The sequence below is a fragment of the Pristis pectinata genome, chromosome 1 (assembly GCF_009764475.1).
Source record: "Pristis pectinata isolate sPriPec2 chromosome 1, sPriPec2.1.pri, whole genome shotgun sequence".
NCBI lineage: Eukaryota > Metazoa > Chordata > Chondrichthyes > Rhinopristiformes > Pristidae > Pristis > Pristis pectinata.
Window position 1 is genome coordinate 94,090,431 of NC_067405.1, and position 18,584 is coordinate 94,109,014.

The 18,584-nt window shown below is 42.5% G+C and overlaps 1 protein-coding gene across 2 annotated transcripts in view; it reads right to left on the reverse strand.

Moving 5' to 3' along the window:
* Positions 1–18,584, reverse strand: part of slc8a3 (solute carrier family 8 member 3) — a 376,943-nt gene that overhangs the window by 22,622 nt on the left and 335,737 nt on the right. For both annotated transcript variants that reach the window (XM_052013641.1, XM_052013651.1), the window contains 2 exons: positions 16,222–16,346; positions 10,073–10,172 (listed from right to left, as the gene is read on the reverse strand). In XM_052013641.1, coding sequence (XP_051869601.1) covers positions 10,073–10,172; positions 16,222–16,346 — 225 coding nt within the window. The remainder of the gene's footprint in view (positions 1–10,072; positions 10,173–16,221; positions 16,347–18,584) is intronic.

Genomic DNA, 18,584 nt, shown 5'->3' on the forward strand with positions numbered 1-18,584 from the left:
AACACTGACTGCACTCCTCTCAGGGATAATGCAAAATGCACACATTCCCCTTTATGCTGTACCCAGATGAACAAGTTAAAAAGAGCTGCTAGCCCTACTTCTTGTTAATGAAATACTGTGAGTCTGGTATCATATTGGAGTTGTTAACAAGTGTGAACAATGCCCGCTGATTTTGAAAAGGTTTACCAGCTTTGTTTAAATTATCGAAGAGAAATTTCATACAAACAAGAAGATAGATTTGTTACTGATAACATACTCTGACTCAATCTGTCTGCTATTTTGTTATAAATAACATAAGTGACCTATGAACTGTTGAAATACTTTGCAAGCATTAGAAAAATTGGTTTTGAGAAATGACTGACTTGAACATACGTTGCCACCTGTCCGAAAGTTAAATAATGATGGCAGCTTGATTAAATACTGTCACCTTTGTGAAAAATTCAAACTGATTTAGTTGCATGTCATAAGGTTAAGGTGAATTTGTAACTCAATCAATTTCCAATTAAGAAACAAAAGCTTCCTTTTGTAAACTTTATGCCAGGACCACATTGGGTCTGTACTGCAGAATTTACATTGAACTGACAGTGAACCTTGCAGTCAGATTTGGTTTCACCCATATTTTATTTGTTTTCGACAAGCCAAAATCTAAACTCAATTCTGAGTGTTGACAAGAATCGAGTTCTCACCTAACTAATTACACTGAGTCCTCATTATCCACTGACTTTCTGTGGACTCGCGAGGTCAGCCATGTATTACTGAGAGTGTTGTTAAATGAGCAGGTCCCTCCAGAACCCCCTCACCTGGTGACCTGTGAATCCTGCTTACGGTGAGATGGATTGCATTTGATATCCTGTGCTGGCAAAGTGTGAAATGTCAGTAGTCGGTGTGTGGCCGGAGTTGGAGTTGTGATTGGAAAAAAACGGGTCAGGAACGTGGATGGGGTGTGCTGCTGGAACTGGAGTCTGGAGCGTGGGTTGAGCGTGCGACTGGAGCTGGGAGCAGCGGAGGATCAAGAACATGGATAGGTTTGGGGCTGGAGCTGGGGTCCAGAGTGCTTGCGTGCTTCACCTTGTATTGACAAGTTGAAGCATACATAGAGGTAGTCACATCCATGGAGGGCTGACTGCTCCACGTCACCGCAGCCTGAGTGTCACTGCCAATGGCTTCACTGGTATCTGTGTTTTTTATTATCCACGAGAAGTCCAAGTCCCTATCACCCATGAATAATGAGGATTTAGTGTGCATGCATTTGAAAACTGCACATTAATAAATAAAACACACTCTGTTTGTTATAATCAATGGAGACCATAATTATTGCAGAAGAAACTGGCACAATGAAGAAGAGGTATTGCTCATGTAAAGAGGGGATTCTCTGCACCACAACTCCCTGTCACCACTTCTTAAAGCATGAACAAATTAAAATCTCTTGAAGTTTTGGGGGATCAAGATTCTTAGTCGCAAGCCTCAAATTCATACCAATTCCCACTCATCAGCTACTTAAAATTTTTGAGTGTGCGATAGCTTGCTGAGCTGCAGAGTTTTTGGACATTTCCGAGAAGTGCATTCACAAAATGAAGACAACTGCTGGGATGGTGAAGAGACTTCAGCCGATGACCTTTAAAGCAATCACACAAATAATCCCTGTAAAGAATATATTGCTATCTTTGGGAATTCCAGCACCCATGTCATCACATGCCCTTTCTTGATAAAAAAAGGAACTGACAAGCCAGTAATTCCTGACAACATAAGGCTTTTAAAACCACAGCCTCCTAATACACAATTGTCTGCCTAACATGCCCTACATTCTGAAAATAATCTATTTTTAAACTGCTCACAGAAGCATTGGCATCAGACTAAAAAAGACTGATTCGGAGAGGGAAGAAAATAATTCCTGTGGTTTTTGTTTTAACTCATATTTTCTCCAGGAGGAATTTTTCCCCACACACTATCAAAAATGGTGATGTAAAGCAAAGTTCATCTTGCTCTTCTGAAAACAAATAAAAATGTAGATTCTGGAAACCTGAACTAAAAATAAAAAAGGCAGGAGATAGCAGGTCAGGCAGCACCTGGGGAAAGGGAAACAGAGTTAATGTTTCAGGTCATTGACATTTCATCAGAACCAATGGACCTGCTTGCACCTGCGTAAGCATGCCCAAACTCAGACTTGTGCATACATACAGTACTTCCTTCACCCAGGGAGCGGTAAGTACCTGGAATACACTGCCTGAAAGGGTGGTGGGAGCAGAGTCGCTGACAGCTTTTAAGAAGTGTCCAGATGAGTGCTTGAACCATGGAGGGTTACAGGCCAAGTGCTGGAAGGTGGGATTAATTTGGATGGGTGCCCACTGGTTGGCGTGGACATGGTTGGCTGAATGGCCTGTTTCCATGCTGTATGACGATATGACTCTACACCAAAGGTGGGTCTTTGCATCCACTGGGCCTGCACGTGCTTATCCAGACTCAAGACTTGTACATGCATATGTAGGCTCAGGCCTGTACCTCGGGGCTGATGGTGTGCACAAGTTAGGGCCTCTTAGGCCCTGGGCTGGTGTGAGCATCAAATATCAGCGACTGCAAAACCACCCACTGGAGCCCTCTTTCTGTGGCATAAAACGCTTTATACTTAAGCACTCCAGGGAAGGGACACAGAGGGCCTGAAGGCTTGCATTAGCATTCCCAGGGAATTACTCTGGCAGGAATGGCTGCTAGATTTTCTGGCTGGTTTGTGGCACAGGCAAAGACCAGCACTAAGTTAAATAAAATGATTTACTTTGGAGTCAGTAGGGACCGATCTTTTCATCGGGAACATTCTTGGTTTAAATATCCTCTGGAACATCCTGGATGTGGAGAGGTGAGAGGTGGTGTCAGCTCACCAAAAATACTTGGAGAAGGGCCTGTAACCCAATTTCAGACCAACTGGCAGCCTCTCAGTTTGAGTTCAGACTAATGTTTACCTCACACAGAAGAGAGGCAAATGCACAGAGGCAAGTTCATGGGTAGGTGGAAGTGAGAGGCTGAGATAGTACGGAAAAGCGATGGCTGTGCACTGCTGGGGAGCCACACATGCACAAAGATAATAACATTGCATTTATATAGCACCTGTAACCATCCAAAATCTTCACAGTAATGTCACGATGGGAATGTGGAGAAAATAAAATGGGCTAGGACTGGGATTAGTGTAAATGGGTGCAGATTCAATGGGCCAAAAGGCCTGTATCTGTACTGCGTGACTCTGTAGAGTTATATTACAGTAGATGATCCAAACCTTGGACTGACGTCAGTTCTGAGCAGCTCTATAATGTCACAAAGTTGAAGCAGAGACCTGGATAAGTCTGTGTGAGAAATGTCCCTCCAACGGTGGACTGATTAAATTCAGGGATTAACAAGCACCCAGAATTAGAGGCGTGCAGATGACTTGGAAAGCTGTAAGACGAGAGGAGTTTATAGGGATAGGGAAGGGTGAAACCATTGGCAGAATTACAAGATGGGGATAACGTGTGCCAACTGGATGGATGGATTACGATACCATAAGTGGCCTCCTTCATCTGTAACGATCATTGCAAGTAATCAGTGGCGTACAGTTTATTTTCTCCTTGCTTTGCCATACATGAGAACTGAACTCACTGCCTGTTCTATGCTGAAGAAGCTCTTCATCGTCCTTGCACAAGCTTGCCAGATATTTATTAAATGCATCAGCTGGTGCCACCAGAGGGAACACAAGTGCTGCAGCTGCTGTGTCAGGAGCCCTGACATTCTGCATTGAGCTGCAGAGCGAATAAACAGGGCACGTTATCACCAAGTGCAAGGGATGCAGATGACAATCTGACCTGATAATGGATTAGCTGGTGATCTACTCTGTTCCAAAACCAATTATAAAAGGATGTAACACCAATTGTCAAAAATTCTCTAATGTCACCTTTGTAATCTTTTTAATATATTGGCTTGATGGTAAAAATGATATCTGATGCTGTGTGGAAAAAAGCCAAAAAAAAAGGAATGCTCTGCACTCAGGTTTACAACGTCCAATATGTTCGATCCCATGTGGTCATTACATCTGTATTTTTGTTCCCACTCGTGGACAATCTGCCTCCACAACACCCATGAGGCTTCAGACATGTTAAAGAGGAGATTGAGACCCACAACCACCTGCAATTCTCACCCTTCCCTCCCCAACTCCCCCCCCAACTCAGCAACATGAGGCTGACCATCCATTCCCTGAAACTAATTGGAATCTGAACCCCATTCCAGCAGCTAATTGTAATCTCCCTCCCACTCTAATCCTTCCCATCCCTTGAGATTCTAACTCCACCCTCTCAAGCCACCGACTGATGTCTTTAGCATCACACCCCCTCCCCCACCCCCCGATCCTCCTTCTGCAACACAGATTCACAACCCACCTGCTTCTCTCTGCTTGGTTTATAACGGTGAGATGCACTGAGCTCGGTGTGCAATAGAATTTCACAGCACTTGGCTCTCAGTGCAAACATTTAGTAGCCAGCCATGCAAGATTTTCCAGGCAGGTAAGAATTTCTAGGCCAATAATATTTAAGGAGTAAACCTTGTCGGACTGGAAGAGGAAGGCTTTGAAGGTTGTGTCAACTGAGGACTCATTACGGCATGTTGCCCGTCCTCTTTCTTGGCCCAATATCGACCACCCACCACCATGCTGTGAACTTACTTAATGTGATGTACAAGCTTCACAGCCAGAACACCACTCTAACTTCTTTCTCTTACGATGCCACAACGTGTGGAAGAAGCTGGCAGCTCAATCTCTGCTGATGCCAGCATTTCACTTCAGAAACCCTCACTCACTCCAACCCTCCTAAGATGGATCTTTATCTATCATGACGTAGAAGGAGGCCACTCAGCCCACTGAGTCTGTGCCAGCTCCCAACAATCAAAGGGTATGGGGTGAATGTAGTAGATAAGTGATGCTGAGATTGAAGGTGATCATACTGATTGGCAGGGGTTATGAGGGGCCAAATGGCCTACTCCTGCTTCTAAATCTTATGTAGTGCCCCACGAAAGGGATTTGAGCTGCAGATGGCCCTGTTGCTCTCTGCGATCGGAATGAACCCACCCCAAATAATTACCTTGCTGTCGGCCCAGGAATATCTTGGTTCTGGATACCAAGCTGGCCGGTATGTGGTGAGCTGAGTATGCATTCCCCTGCCCAGTGTCTGCTGCCCACGGGACCAATTCAAGCAATGCCTCAGCCTCTTCCCCAGCAGAATGAGTGGGCTGCTTGTTGGCCAAGGTGTTTCCCTGCTCCTTTGACTAGAGTTGGCCAAGGCAGCAGCATTCCCTGCTCGTTCGTGGGATGTTGGATAACCTATTGAATAGCAGATCTCACATGGGAAGCAGCCCGAATTATGTGCCAAGTGCTTCAGTGAGACCTGAACCCATAACTCTGGACCAAGCACACTGTCAACTGAACACATTAATGGAGTGTAAAATCCTATCACTTAGAATATATTTAGATTGTCCTCAGGAGCAAAATTATAGGCCTGACTGACATTGTTGCATGGAAGCAATAAGCTGATTCATATATCCCCCTGATTCCAGAGCTCTGCTTTATGTTCCCAGTTTTGCTACACATCTCACTCAGTGTTAATTGCACAGATTAGGCCAGTATTGGCTGATAGTCACTGAGGTGTTTAAGATGATTACAAGGCTTGTGAGCATAGGCAGAAAGGTGTTCTTTCCTCTGGTGGGGAGTACAGAACAATCAGGGTAGCCTGAAAATTACTGATGTAAATGAGGTGGAGATGGGAGGGCCAACTGGGCTTTCAGAAGCCTCCACGGAGATGTATCTCGCAAATAGGACAGTCTCATGGTCACTGATAGTGGGGAGATCCAGACCACCTGCACGTAGTGAAGGGAATCCTGAAATATCTCCCACCCCTAAGATCCGCGGACACACTGCCAAGCCAATCTCAATAACCTCAGATGGATAACCTAAGGTGCTTCTGCCAGCACTGATCCTCTTATGAATAATATTTATGGATTTGTGTGTAAAGGGAACGGATTCAAGATTTTCAGACAGTGCAAAACATATGAATGGTCAGGAGGAAAGCAACAGAGTTCAGGGGATATAGAGAGTCTAATGAAGAGGGTAGGCTTGTGGCAGGTAAAATTTCATGGAGAACATTACCAAGTGGTATAATTTGGTAGCAAGTATAAGGAGAAATTCTGAAGTGGGTAGATGGATGGGCACAGACCTGGCCTCAAAAACAGACATTTGAATTACCAAAGTAGAGCAGTTATGACAATGCTTTATAAAAGGCAGGTTCAGCCACAGTTGGAATATTGCATCCCATTCTTGCATCCTATTGCATCATAGGAAGGATGCACAATCCTTGCAGGAGATGCAGAAATGGTCCACTGGAATGGTTCCAGGAATGAAGGCTGGATAAACTGGAAATGTTCTCCTTAGGTGTGAAAAGGTTGAGAAGAGAGGTGTTTGAAACAATGGGGGATCTCAACAGAGTACAGAGAACTGTCCTCATTGGTGGAAGGATTGAGGACCAGAGGATACAGACTTAAGGTGATTGGCAGAAGAAAGGTGACATGAGGAAAACTAACTTAGACAGCAAGTGGTTTGCATCAGGAATGCATTGCCTGACAGGGAAGTGCGTGTAAGTTCAATCAGAGCTTTCGAAAGAGAATTGGGTCAGGGCTTGAAAGTAAAAAAACTGCAGGGCAACAGGAGTAGGGTGGGACGAGGTTCTCCTGAGAACTGGTATGGCATAATGTTATCCAGGTTTTTCAAAGCCTTTGTGGAGGTGCGTCCATCAGAAGTTGGGTAAGGAGCCCAGCCTCATGGGGGCTGAAGGTAAGGAGCCCCAGACCCCCTGGAGGGAGGTAATAGAGGAAGATCTACCACACTAATGGCCTCTTTCCATATTACATTTCTGTTAAGGCTGTAAAAGGCTGTTACCTTTCCATAATTCTATGATTCTATCACTGATAAAACCTTCATTCACCTTGTAAGCCCTCATTCTGTTTCTCACTGTGTTTGCGTGCCCAGAGAAATACAAAGGTTAACATTGCTACACCACCGCTATCTGTCACCAGACACATTTGTCCTTTCTTCCAAGAGCTACACTAGTCTTCTGAATGCTTCACTCTTATACGGCAAGTGTGACTCAGCATTATGGACACCTGCCCTCCAAAGATGGTCTGGAGCCAGCATTCGAGATACACAGGCTGGGAGAGGTCCCTGATGGACAACCCTGAATCAACAGGAAGAGAGTGGAGTATTCTGCCCTTCACATTTGAACAGTTATTCAATTAGATCCTAGGGCCTGAGGGTGGTTTGCTGCTGGGGAGTTACATGAGGGGAACAGTTAAAAGAAATCTTTGGGATGCTCTGTTATAAATTGCAGCTGATTTTCATCTTAACTCCAGCTATTCTCTTTGATGTGTAACCTCTAATATCCAAAGCTTTGAACATCCACACTTGACAAAAATCTATCAGCCTCAGTTTTGAAGGGTTCGTCATTGTAACCTTAACAGTCTGTAGTGGATTTCCAGTGCTCTTCAAGTGAAGGATTGGTTGCTGACCTCGCCCTTGAAAATGTGGGCATGAATAAAGAAACAGGAACACAAAACAGATCAGGGATAAACTAATGTCAACACCTTGCCTTGCTCTTTTGCTTCCCTTGGCTGGTTTTTAGAACATTTGGACCTGATAAGTGCTTTGATTACTGGAGAGTCAATTCTGACACTGAAATCTGGCACAGTAGGGACAGCCTTTAAATGCAACCTGACAAAATTTTCATTCTCTGATCAGATGTTCACCTTCCGAACTAAATCAATCTGCAAGCCAAACAAATGTCAATGTAGAGGGCGCCAGACACGATATTTTCAACTGGGCACAACCTTGTTTTCTCTTTCCCAGTTCTGATGGAAGGTCTCTGACCCGAAATGTTAACTCTGTTTCTCTTTCCACAGTTTCAGATAATGAGCCTTTTCAGTTTTTGTCAGAACTGGCCAGCTATGATGTAAGGCCATCCATCTCCGACATTAACTCAGTTTTTCTCTCTCCACAGATGTTGCCTGACCTGCTGGTTATTTCCAGAATTCTTTTTTTGTTTTAGTCTTCCAGCAGCTAAAGTGCTCTGTATCTGACTCCTACAATATATTCTGTTCTTTCATTTGTCTCCAACTACCTGTATGAAAGTGATGTTACCTGGACGCCTGTGGTCTCTATCCTATCACAGACATTCTCACTGCTCTCTCCACACCTCCCCCTCTCTCCAACTTGAAACAAACTTGTGCTCTCACTTCCCCAGTTCCGATGGTCGTTGACCAGAAATGTTAACTCTATTTCTCTCTCCACAGATGCCGCCTGACCTGCTGAGTGTTTCCAGCATTTTCTGTTTTTCTTTCCTCTGTTCCAAAATGCATGCTCCTCCATTTATGATCAGCCATAGCTATCCAAGGGATGGGATCCAATCACCTCTTATACCTGCTTTTCCTTTCTCTTCTGAAGCCTTTTCATGATATCACGATTCTACTATCTTTTCTGTAAAGATATTCTTTTGGCGAACTTCTTCAATTTTTACCCACCTTCCCTGTGTCATAATAATGATCACTGAAGAGAATAATTTGTAAGATTTGATCTTGTTCATCTTTCTTCTGACTCTTTATTGCCTGAAAAGTTTCCTGGACATAAGTTATGGTAGGGATCTTGCATGGAGTGGCAAGATCCTCAAACATCAGGTTGGAACCTGGGTCACTGGAGCCATGAGGCAGCAGCTCTACCAGGTGTGCCACTATGCAGCTAGTTGCATTGCTGCCTCTCAGCTCCAAGGGATGGTTCTGCACTGGTTATAATAAATGTTTCTTGAACACCCGAATATTCTCCAGCACCACATTATAGTTGGGTTGGCTACGCAGTGAAAAGACTATTGCACACCTACCTCTGCAATCCCAGCTGGTAAAGAATGTCCAGAAAGAAAAGTTGACCACAATCGCGTCCTTAGCACCAGCAGAGACTGTGCTGATGTCTGTTTTGAGAAAAACTTCCCTTGCTGCCAGCAAGCCTATTTGACCAATTGGCCTGGCTACACCCTGCTGTTTTCACAATCTATTTCTGAGAATGGTCTTGGGTGACAGACTGGGAGATACAATGACATTTTTGTGGAACTGCTCCAAAGGCAAAGGGCTACCCGCCTGAATAAAAGATCTTGAACATTCACAGCATGAATGGTTTGTATTCCTCTTGCATTATATTTATTCAGCTCAGCCAAGATGTTCAAATCGATTTTCTGGACAATAATAATTTAGTTGACATTATGCAGGATTAGATTCTACAGAACTGAACAGCTCACAGCTTAATCTTTCTCTCAGAAGCTCTTACTGTTTTCCAGCATGATGGTAAAGTTGCTACTTTCTGACAATCCTTCATATATGGGCAGTCAAATTTTGCATCCTCGCAACAAGCAGTGTCAAAATCCATCCAAAACTGTGAAGAAACCTTGCACGTCAGTTCAAAGACAAGTGAGTGTGGTCCTTGTGAGTCACGGGCAATCAGCTGGTGCACAGGTCTATGTTTTGATGACTCTGGGCCTGTACTCGCTGGAGTTTAGAAGGATGAGGGGGGATCTCATTGAAACCTAATGAATATTGAAAGGCCTGGATAGAGTGGATGTGGAGAGGATGTTTCCAGTGGTGGGAGAGCCTAGGACCAGAGGGCATAGCCTCAGAACAGAAGCATGTCCTTTTAGAACAGAGATGAGGATGAATTTCTTTAGACAGAGCATGGTGAATCTGTGGAATTCATTGCCACAGACGGCTGTGGAGGCCAAGTCATTGGGTATATTTAAAGTGGAGCTTGATAGATTCTTGACTAATAAGGGCATCAAAGGTTACAGGAGAAGGCAGGAGAATGGGGTTGAGAGGGAAAAATAAATCAGCCACGATCGAATGGTGGAGCAGACTTGATGGGCTGAATGGTCTAATTCTGCTCCCATCTCTTATGGTCTTACTTTGTATGATCAAAGGAAGTTATAGCCCTTGTTAAAAGTAGTCTATAAATCAGATGCACTTAAGATAAATTTCTCACCTGCACTAACTGTGATGGCCTCCATGAACTGATCCCTCCAGGAATGTGTCCCGACCACAAGTGCAAGGTTCGTCTTCTTTATGAGCTTATCCACTGTGCTCTGCCAGTTAAAGGACGCAGAATTAATGGCTGGATCTAATGCACAATGAATCATCCAACAGTATTCGACTCATCCTGCATGTACCAGTTCTTTGAACGAGCTCTCTGGTTAGTCCCAATCACTTGCTTTGTCCCATGGCCCTACAATTCTTTTTTCTTTACACTTGCAAGTTAAAGTTGTTATTGCTGAAAATAATTCAAAGTAAACAACCACATCCCACCTCACGGTTATGATGTTCGAGGGGTCACAATATGAATACTCCCATACCTGATGGGAACCACATTGGAAAAGCAGTTCATAACTCAGGAAAGTTAATGAAAAAAGCTGAGGAAGTTCTGCACTGACCCGCTTAGGTGACCAAAGTGAGTTCAGGTTACAATAATGGCCCCAATTTACATTACCAGGTAAGCTTCAGCCCAGCCAGGAAAAATTCCCAATATCATTTAAGCCCACGTTCACCATACTAAAGACTCACTGTTCTCAGGGAGAAGAACAATGCTACCATTCTGCAACTATTAGAATGATCCCAAGTTCTTTCTAACCTGTCAATTTGGAAAATTTGTCTTTGTAAACTTCATAATCAAAACACTCCTAAGTTTATGCTTTTCCTGAGGAAACCACTGTTATCCAGACTCCGAACTGATCCGTTGCCATTGATAGTATATATTGGCTGTGGCCATTCAGCCACTTTCAGCTCTTTGCGGCAGATTAGCAATAATTCCACCAGATTCTTGCTTGTAATGAAACCCCTTGTGAGGTACTTTGTCAAAAACTTCTAAAAGTCGAGGAAGACTTTCCACTAACCTGAAGAATTTCAAATTACTGACGCACAACCTTCCCTTTTGGAAGTCATGTTAAGTATCTCTGAGAATCGCTTGCCTAGCTGGTCACATATTGCATCTGCAAGGACACCCTGGAGCTTCTGACCTATTATTGACGTCAAGCTAATGGACCTATAATTATCTAGTTCTGCTATTGCCCTATTTGAAAAATTGGAAGTACACTGGCATAATTCCAGCCTAAGAAACATTAACATTTTCATTGTTATCAGCACTATTTATTGCTGTCAGTTGCTTGTCATTCTCAAGAGTGAAGCAAGGTATGCATTTGGCATCTCTGCCATTGCTTGAGACTTCCTTTCTCCTCATTATTGAGTACCTTTCAATGACTTAACAGAATCAATGATCACACAGACTCTTCACATTCCTGTAAAAGCTATTGCCATTACTACAATTGTTCACTTAGCAGATCCAATAGAACCTTTTGTTAATCTTACCGGTTTTGATGTGCTATCATTTATAGACTCATTTTATTTATGACTTATTTGCCTTTGACCAGTCATTTGGGCTTCTTCATATCGCCCATCCTAAGAGGGCATAATGGTTCTTTGTTTTTAAACTTGCTGTTAAAAGCTTTCTCTTTATGTTCTGTTGAGGTTTGTCAACACCCATCAATACTTAACCAACCAACCTCTTCCAAATGCTCTGTTATTTTACTAAAGCAAGCTGTTTTGAAATCTACAGTTGGAGATACCTTGGTCCTTTGGTTCTACCAACCAGTTGAATCAGTTAATATTGTGATTAGCTATTACCCCACATGGAGGTTTAACACCAAGCCAAGTTCAGTATTAAGCACTGGACTCAGCAAGTAACAGACTGGATTAGGAAACAGACCTCTATACTTCAACAAATTTTATGAATCTTATTAATCAGGTTAGCCATTGGAAGAAATAACTCAGTTTTCTCCCAGTATTCTTTACCTCAGCAAAATTTATTTCATTAGCAGGGACATGCCCCTTATAAACAAATACTTCCAAGCTTAGTACAGAGTCACAGGATCAACAATCACTGTTTTACTGAAAGCTATATTCAATACCAATGCTGTGCCACTGATCACTTTAAAAGAAAGACACAGTGGCACAGCAGGTGGTGCCACTGCCTCTGGGCTCCAGCAGCCTGCGTTCAGTTCTGACCCCTGAATCTGTCTGTCTGGGATCTTCAAGTTCTCCCCGTGACTGTGTGGGTTTCCCCTGGACACTTGCTTTCCTCCCACGTCCCATAGATATGCTGGTTTGGTAGGTTGATTGGCTATTATAATTTGCCTTTAGCCACAATCTGCCCACATCATGGCTTGTGGTTCCCAAGTGGTCTTAATGGCCACCTAAGAAATGACAAAACTGGAGTGGAAATAAGTCATCCTTGATCCTGAGGGACTGTCTAAGAAGGCCTTGTCTGTTAGAAAACCCAAAGTTCTAGCCTTAAACTTTAATTTCCAATATCCCCTTTTCACTTTTACCCATCAGCAATGCCCAGTCCTGCAGGGCTCCTGTGTACATTTACACACGAACATCTGAACAGTAGCTACACTGGTAAACAGATCAGGCTGTCGAGTAATTCTGCACAAACTTTAAAGTACATTTCCCAACTAGTGCGAGTGCCTCGGAAGCCGGAATTTACAATCTTGCTGGGAAAATGATAATCAAGGAAAATAGTTGTTATTTTGGAAGATTGCTCGACACTGGTACTTACAAAAAGATGCAGCAATCACTGTGAGTGGGTTTAATTGTTGTGGTTCTATTGTCATTAATTAAAGCCATAAGAGTGCCAAGTTTTCTGTTTGTTTTGTTTTTTTGTTGAAATGATACAATAAGAGAGTACTACTTTTAGAACAGGAATTACTTTTTGAATAACTCCATGTGTTCTCCCATCCTGCAGAGTCTCGCATGCCTCCAGCAAGCTCATCATTTCTGTCACTTTCTCTGCCTGGGGAGTTGGAGCCAGGTTTGCAGGTGAGCTAGAACACATTACTGTGGTTTGCTCAGAACTCCCACACTAAACAGACCAGCTCTGGCAGGGGCAGCAGGAGAGGCACTGCACTTTACAAAAAAACTGTAAACAGTGTGTTTTAATTGGTGCAGCAGGATGTTAGCAGCTCCGCTATAAGCAGACACCAATTAAGGTGCACTGCTCTTTCAAATTAGTCTCTGTTTTGTCTCTCCATTGTTTACCACACTGGTGACAGGTTGCAGAACTAGGCACTGAGTTGGATTGGAAGCACAGGAGGGGGTGTCAGTGCTATTATAACTTCTGTGGCTTTCAATATTAATGGGAATTACAGAGGGCTTCTTGAGATTTCATCATGGTTAATAATACATACCCACCACAAGTGAGGAGAAGAGGTTGTGCGGCTACATAAGTCTGGTTTTATTAGGAGCAAAGTAACAACAAGCCTTGCTGCTTAAAGAGACATTTCCCTTTACTACACCTGTCAGACATCACTTATTCTTTCAATATCTGTGCCAGGAAGGAGCTGACTTTTTTCTGGGGACAGTTTCACGCAGGATACTTCAGTACCCCAATATCTAGTCCATATGGCTTCATTCATTTTCTGAGGTCAGACCTGGATGATATCAACAATAGGTTTGGGTGCATCTGACTGCATCTGACTTTGGCTCAAGTGTTTACCAGGACGAATTTCTGGACAGGCATTGGGAGAGCTGCAAACCAAGAACTATACATGCTGGAAATCTGGAATAAAAACAGGAAGTGCTGGAAAAACTCTGCATGTCAGGTGGCATCTGTGGAAAAAAAACAGTTAATGATTCAGGTCTGAGACTCTTTATCAGATTGGGAGAACTCATTTTTGCCCACCTTCCCCCTTAAATACTGGCATCAACTGCAGTGTTCCCGACAAACCTGGGATCTATCTGTTCTCTGTGGCTCAGAGAAAATGGAGTCATGAACTTAGGGATGGAGGGAGTGGAAGAAAATCTCAAAAAGTAAGTAGATGAGAATGCTCTTCCACGCAATTATATTCCTGCATTTGTGGATGATAAAGGCATTAGAGGTTTCATCAACACACCCCACCTGGGATAAAGATGTTCAGTCTATGGCCACTGAGGCCCACTATTAGCATTGGTTTATTATTGTCATGTGTACCAAGATACAGCGAGAAGCTTTTGTTTGTGTGCGATCCAGGCAGGTCAGTCCATAGATAAATACATCAAGGTAGTAAAAAGAAAACAGAATGCAGAATGTAGTGTGGCAGCTACAGAGAAAGTGCAGTGCAGGTAAACAAATAAAGTGCAAGGACCATGACAAGGTAGATTGGGAGATCAATCTTTAGCATATGAGAGGTCCATTCAGGATTACAGCAGGATAGAAGATGCCCTTGAGCCTGGTGGTATGTGCTCTCAAGCTTTTGTATCTTCTGTTCGACGGGAGAGGGGAGAAGAGAGAATAACCGGGTGTGGGAGGGGTCCTTGGATTAAAAGAGAAGACTGGATCATAATTGACTGTGTTAACACAATCAAAGTTAAGTGGTCTATACTCACTAATGGGGATGTACTGTCCAAACCTTCCAGAATTATTGTGAATCTCAGTTCCACTGCCCTACATCTATCTTTACTGCTTATGAATCCACCTAAATTTATGTCCCTTGTGTCATCAGAAAACTTGAATATGAATCTTCATCCCGTAATCCAAATTGATTATAAATATGATGAATAGTTGAAGTCTAAAAACAGACTCCTGCAAGACACCACTCTTCACATGCAGCCAATATCTTCACCTTCCATCTCCTGCAGCTAATTTCTTTCTCAATAGTCTCCCTTCAAATGCATGGGCTTCAACTGCAGTTAGTGATCTCCTTTGAGGAACTTTATCAAGTGTCCTTAGGAAGTCCATGTGAATAATGTCTACAGGCATTCCTCTTTCCACTTCTTCAGTCACCTCCTCAAAAATTTAATTTGTGTTATTGATGCATGAATTACTTTTTACTGCTCTGTGCTGTCTCTCTCGGATCTGTGGAGAATTTTCAAGGTATCCTTAATTATAGTGTGCTAATTTCTAAACAACACCCTTTAGAACTAACATTTACCTTTTCGCGTCTTGTGTTCTGTATGTCAAAATGTATCATTTCACACTTTGTACTATATTTTTTCTGCCACCTGTCTGTCCAAGTTTTTCTGCAATTCCTCAAATCTAAAACTATCAGCCTTATGTTGGTAGTGGGTGGTCTGACAGAGAAATACAAGGCTTGTATAAAAGTGGTCCATCCAAACATAGGGATGGATGGTTGTGCTATTTCTGTTCCAGGTGTTTTCTGGACATGCTCAGTTTGTACCCATCAGAGTTGAGGGAGCAAAGGTAGGACTTGTACCTTGGTAACAACTAGTTTAAAAAGTTAAGTGCATTGCAGTGAGATAGGTTGAGGATTTCTGAGTAAGTCAACTGCTCCCACGAGTGTGTGCATCTTCTGCCATGTAGAGCAGTGGTCAGGACTGTTTCAATTCAGCAAGTTCAAGTTGGACAAGAGGGAGATGTAAGGGATTTATGCAAGTTGTGAAGGACCATTGTTGAAAGGATGAGTGATTTCCCAAAGAGTTTACAAAGAGAAACTTTGAGAGCAAATGGCTTAGGATTCTGCAGGACAGAATTGGAAAGGTAACTCAAAGGGTAGACTACCAGGTACAAAGGTGTGGTCAAGAAGAAACTATTCAAAGTGAGGGGAGGGGCTCCCCAGAAAAACTACTTGCTGATTGGCATTATTCAGTAGTAGTGGTGGGTCAAAAATGGTACAAGCCAAAAGGGATGGTGAATAGGAACCCTTGCTGATTTCCCTTCTCTCTAACTCAAGAGTCACTGGATAGTAATGGGGAACAGGAACCCTTCCTGATTTCCCTTCTCAATCTAGCCCAAGAGTCACTGGATAGTGATGGGGAACAGGAAACTTGGCTGATTTCTCCTGTCTCTCTTCTGCAGGGGTCACTGAACAGTTATGGAAACGAGGACCCCAGCAGATTTCCCATCTCTTTTTAACCCAGGGGCTGCAGAACAGTGATTAGGAGCAGGAACCCTTCTGATTACTTCTCTCTACCTACACCTGGAAGGGGGGGGGGGGGCATGAAATTACTGCCATTGTTCTCAATTAACTATATATTTACTAGTGTTAACATTTCCTCATTTCCATTATTCTACTTTATGGATAGCTCTATAATAGTTTCAAGTGCTCTGTAATAATTTAAAGATGAAACAAACCAGTTTCTTACCTTGAATTCATAAGATTCTTCAATGATGACCTCCAATTTTGGATGTTCACCCAAAATCGGTTTCCCCATTTCTGCAATGCGTTTTGCTTCCTCCTCCTCAATTGTCAGTTTCCGGTTAGCGTCCTCTGCAAAACAAGAAGTTTAATTCATCAATTAAAGTTGCAGAGTGGAGCGTTCCCTGTACTTGTGTGCTTCCACATCCCCCCCCCACCCCATTGCCTTTAGACCTTTCCAAAGACATCCAAAGACACATTGAAAGCAAAATAGCAAAGATGCTGTTCTGTTCTGAAGTGGCTTAATTAAATTTTCCTATTAATCCAAGCTAACTGCAAGCAGTCACATTGGTCATAAATGTAAAATAAAAGCCATCAAAATTAAATATAATATTTGAACTGCAATCCTGAATGACTTATGTCCACCTCTGGTTCAATGTTTCCCTCGAAGTACATATTGACAAAAACAAACTGAATCAAAACCAAATCAAAACTATGGCTAAAATGAAAGGCCATTTACTAAGTAGTAGTTATTATCTGTAATATTCTCAACAATTTTTCATCATGCTTCCCCAAAATGCCCATAGGTATCCATTTCCTCTTCTCAGTGAACAGTGCAGGACATGTTTTTTTATGAATAGAACCAGCTGTTGCTATGTTAGTTGTACAATAAGTATACTTGATCCGGATCAAGTCATGCATGACTGGTTTCCTCCTCCTTCTCACACTCAGACTTGAAAATTGACAACTTCCAACAGAAGTCATGTTACAGCAGTGAAGACTAGAGATTCAAAATTCGCATCGGAAATGCACACTACAGTATGATACATCAATATACTTCTTTGCTAATGATAATAAATGAAAAGGTGCGTCAGTCACTGAGTATCTGGGGTTTAAAGGGCCATTTGAATCCTGAAAATTAAATATTTTCCATGCTATTGGTTCAATCTTCATCCCTATAGGACATTACTTGTGTAATAAGATTTGAATCAACCGCTGTAAAGGGTGCAGGTGAAGTCCAAAGTAATTCTCCCTTCAATCTCAGCACCCATCCTTTGGGTCTATCCACTACGGCAAGCCCATGACCTGCTACCTGGTAACATGTGATCCAGGACTCCATGGTTTGGACTTACTGATATAGCAAAGCCCTATCTCACTAGTTCATACCCAACATATGTGCTGACTACACTGGTGTTTGAAAATAAATTGAGAGAGTTAGAGATATGGAAACATTGACTGAATAAATTACTTTATCAGTATTTTTGCTGAATTCAGGAGTAATTTCTTCCCTGGTGGTTTTCATCATTTTAGAATTGGAAAGATCCGTACATGACTTTTTAAATGGGAAGAGGTAATCAGGTTATTAGGACAAACTAACATTCCAGGACACTTGTCGAGGAACCATCAGAGCTGTGGCTTCCAATCTGCTGCTTCTTGGTCCTGGGGTGCTGCTGAAGAAAGCTAGATAGAGAAATTGGCATGGTGTACTTTTTTGAGGCCCTCATACCTCATAGTTCTCCAGTGGCTTTGACCCCTCCAGTTCTCTGTTACCTCCTAGGACTAAGCTTTCAGCTTTTACCAGCTCTTCTGCCCTTCAGAATCTCCTATCGACTGTGGTTTCAACCTCCTAGAGCCCAATGTCTGGCATTCCTACCTGAGGAGTCTCCATCTCCAACTGTATGCTTCTTAAAACCTAGGACTAATCTTTCAGCCATCTGCCCTTACACCCCCTTATATCTCTCAGTGCCAGGCTTTGATGAAGTCCCTGTGAAGTCCTTTAAGATACTTTACCTCATTAAAAGTGCTATATAAATGCAAGTTGTTGTTACAAAGTAACACTACAATGCTTTTGTCCATCTTCAGAGGCAAGAAAGAAGTCTTATGAATAATTGTTACAACAATGCTACAACCATCGTGTAGACTAATTCAGAATCAAGGACGGATTTTGTGTCTCAGTAAAATCTTCCTGATAGGAAAGAGTCTCATTCCATTTTATTTCAGTCAGTTTGGACCTTAGTGTCTGATTTTCACTCCAAGATTAGTAGTAGTTCAAAGCCAAATTGCTCCCCAGTTGCATTGAGCTTGTCATGGCAACGTAGCCTCAGACTTTTGTGAAGCTTGATCATTCAATTGATTTTGTCACAAGCATAAAACATTGACATGATCTTAAGGTGCATCAGATGAAAGTGTTACCACTGTAAAAGACTGGAATGCTATCTTTGTATTTCTACAAGGATATTAGAAACCATAAATCTTATGCCTAAGTGAATTGCGTGAATGAACAACAATGTTAATAAATAAAAATGTTATAATGTCTTCATGAATTCATTGATATCATACACAAATGTTGCATTTTATATATATTTATAA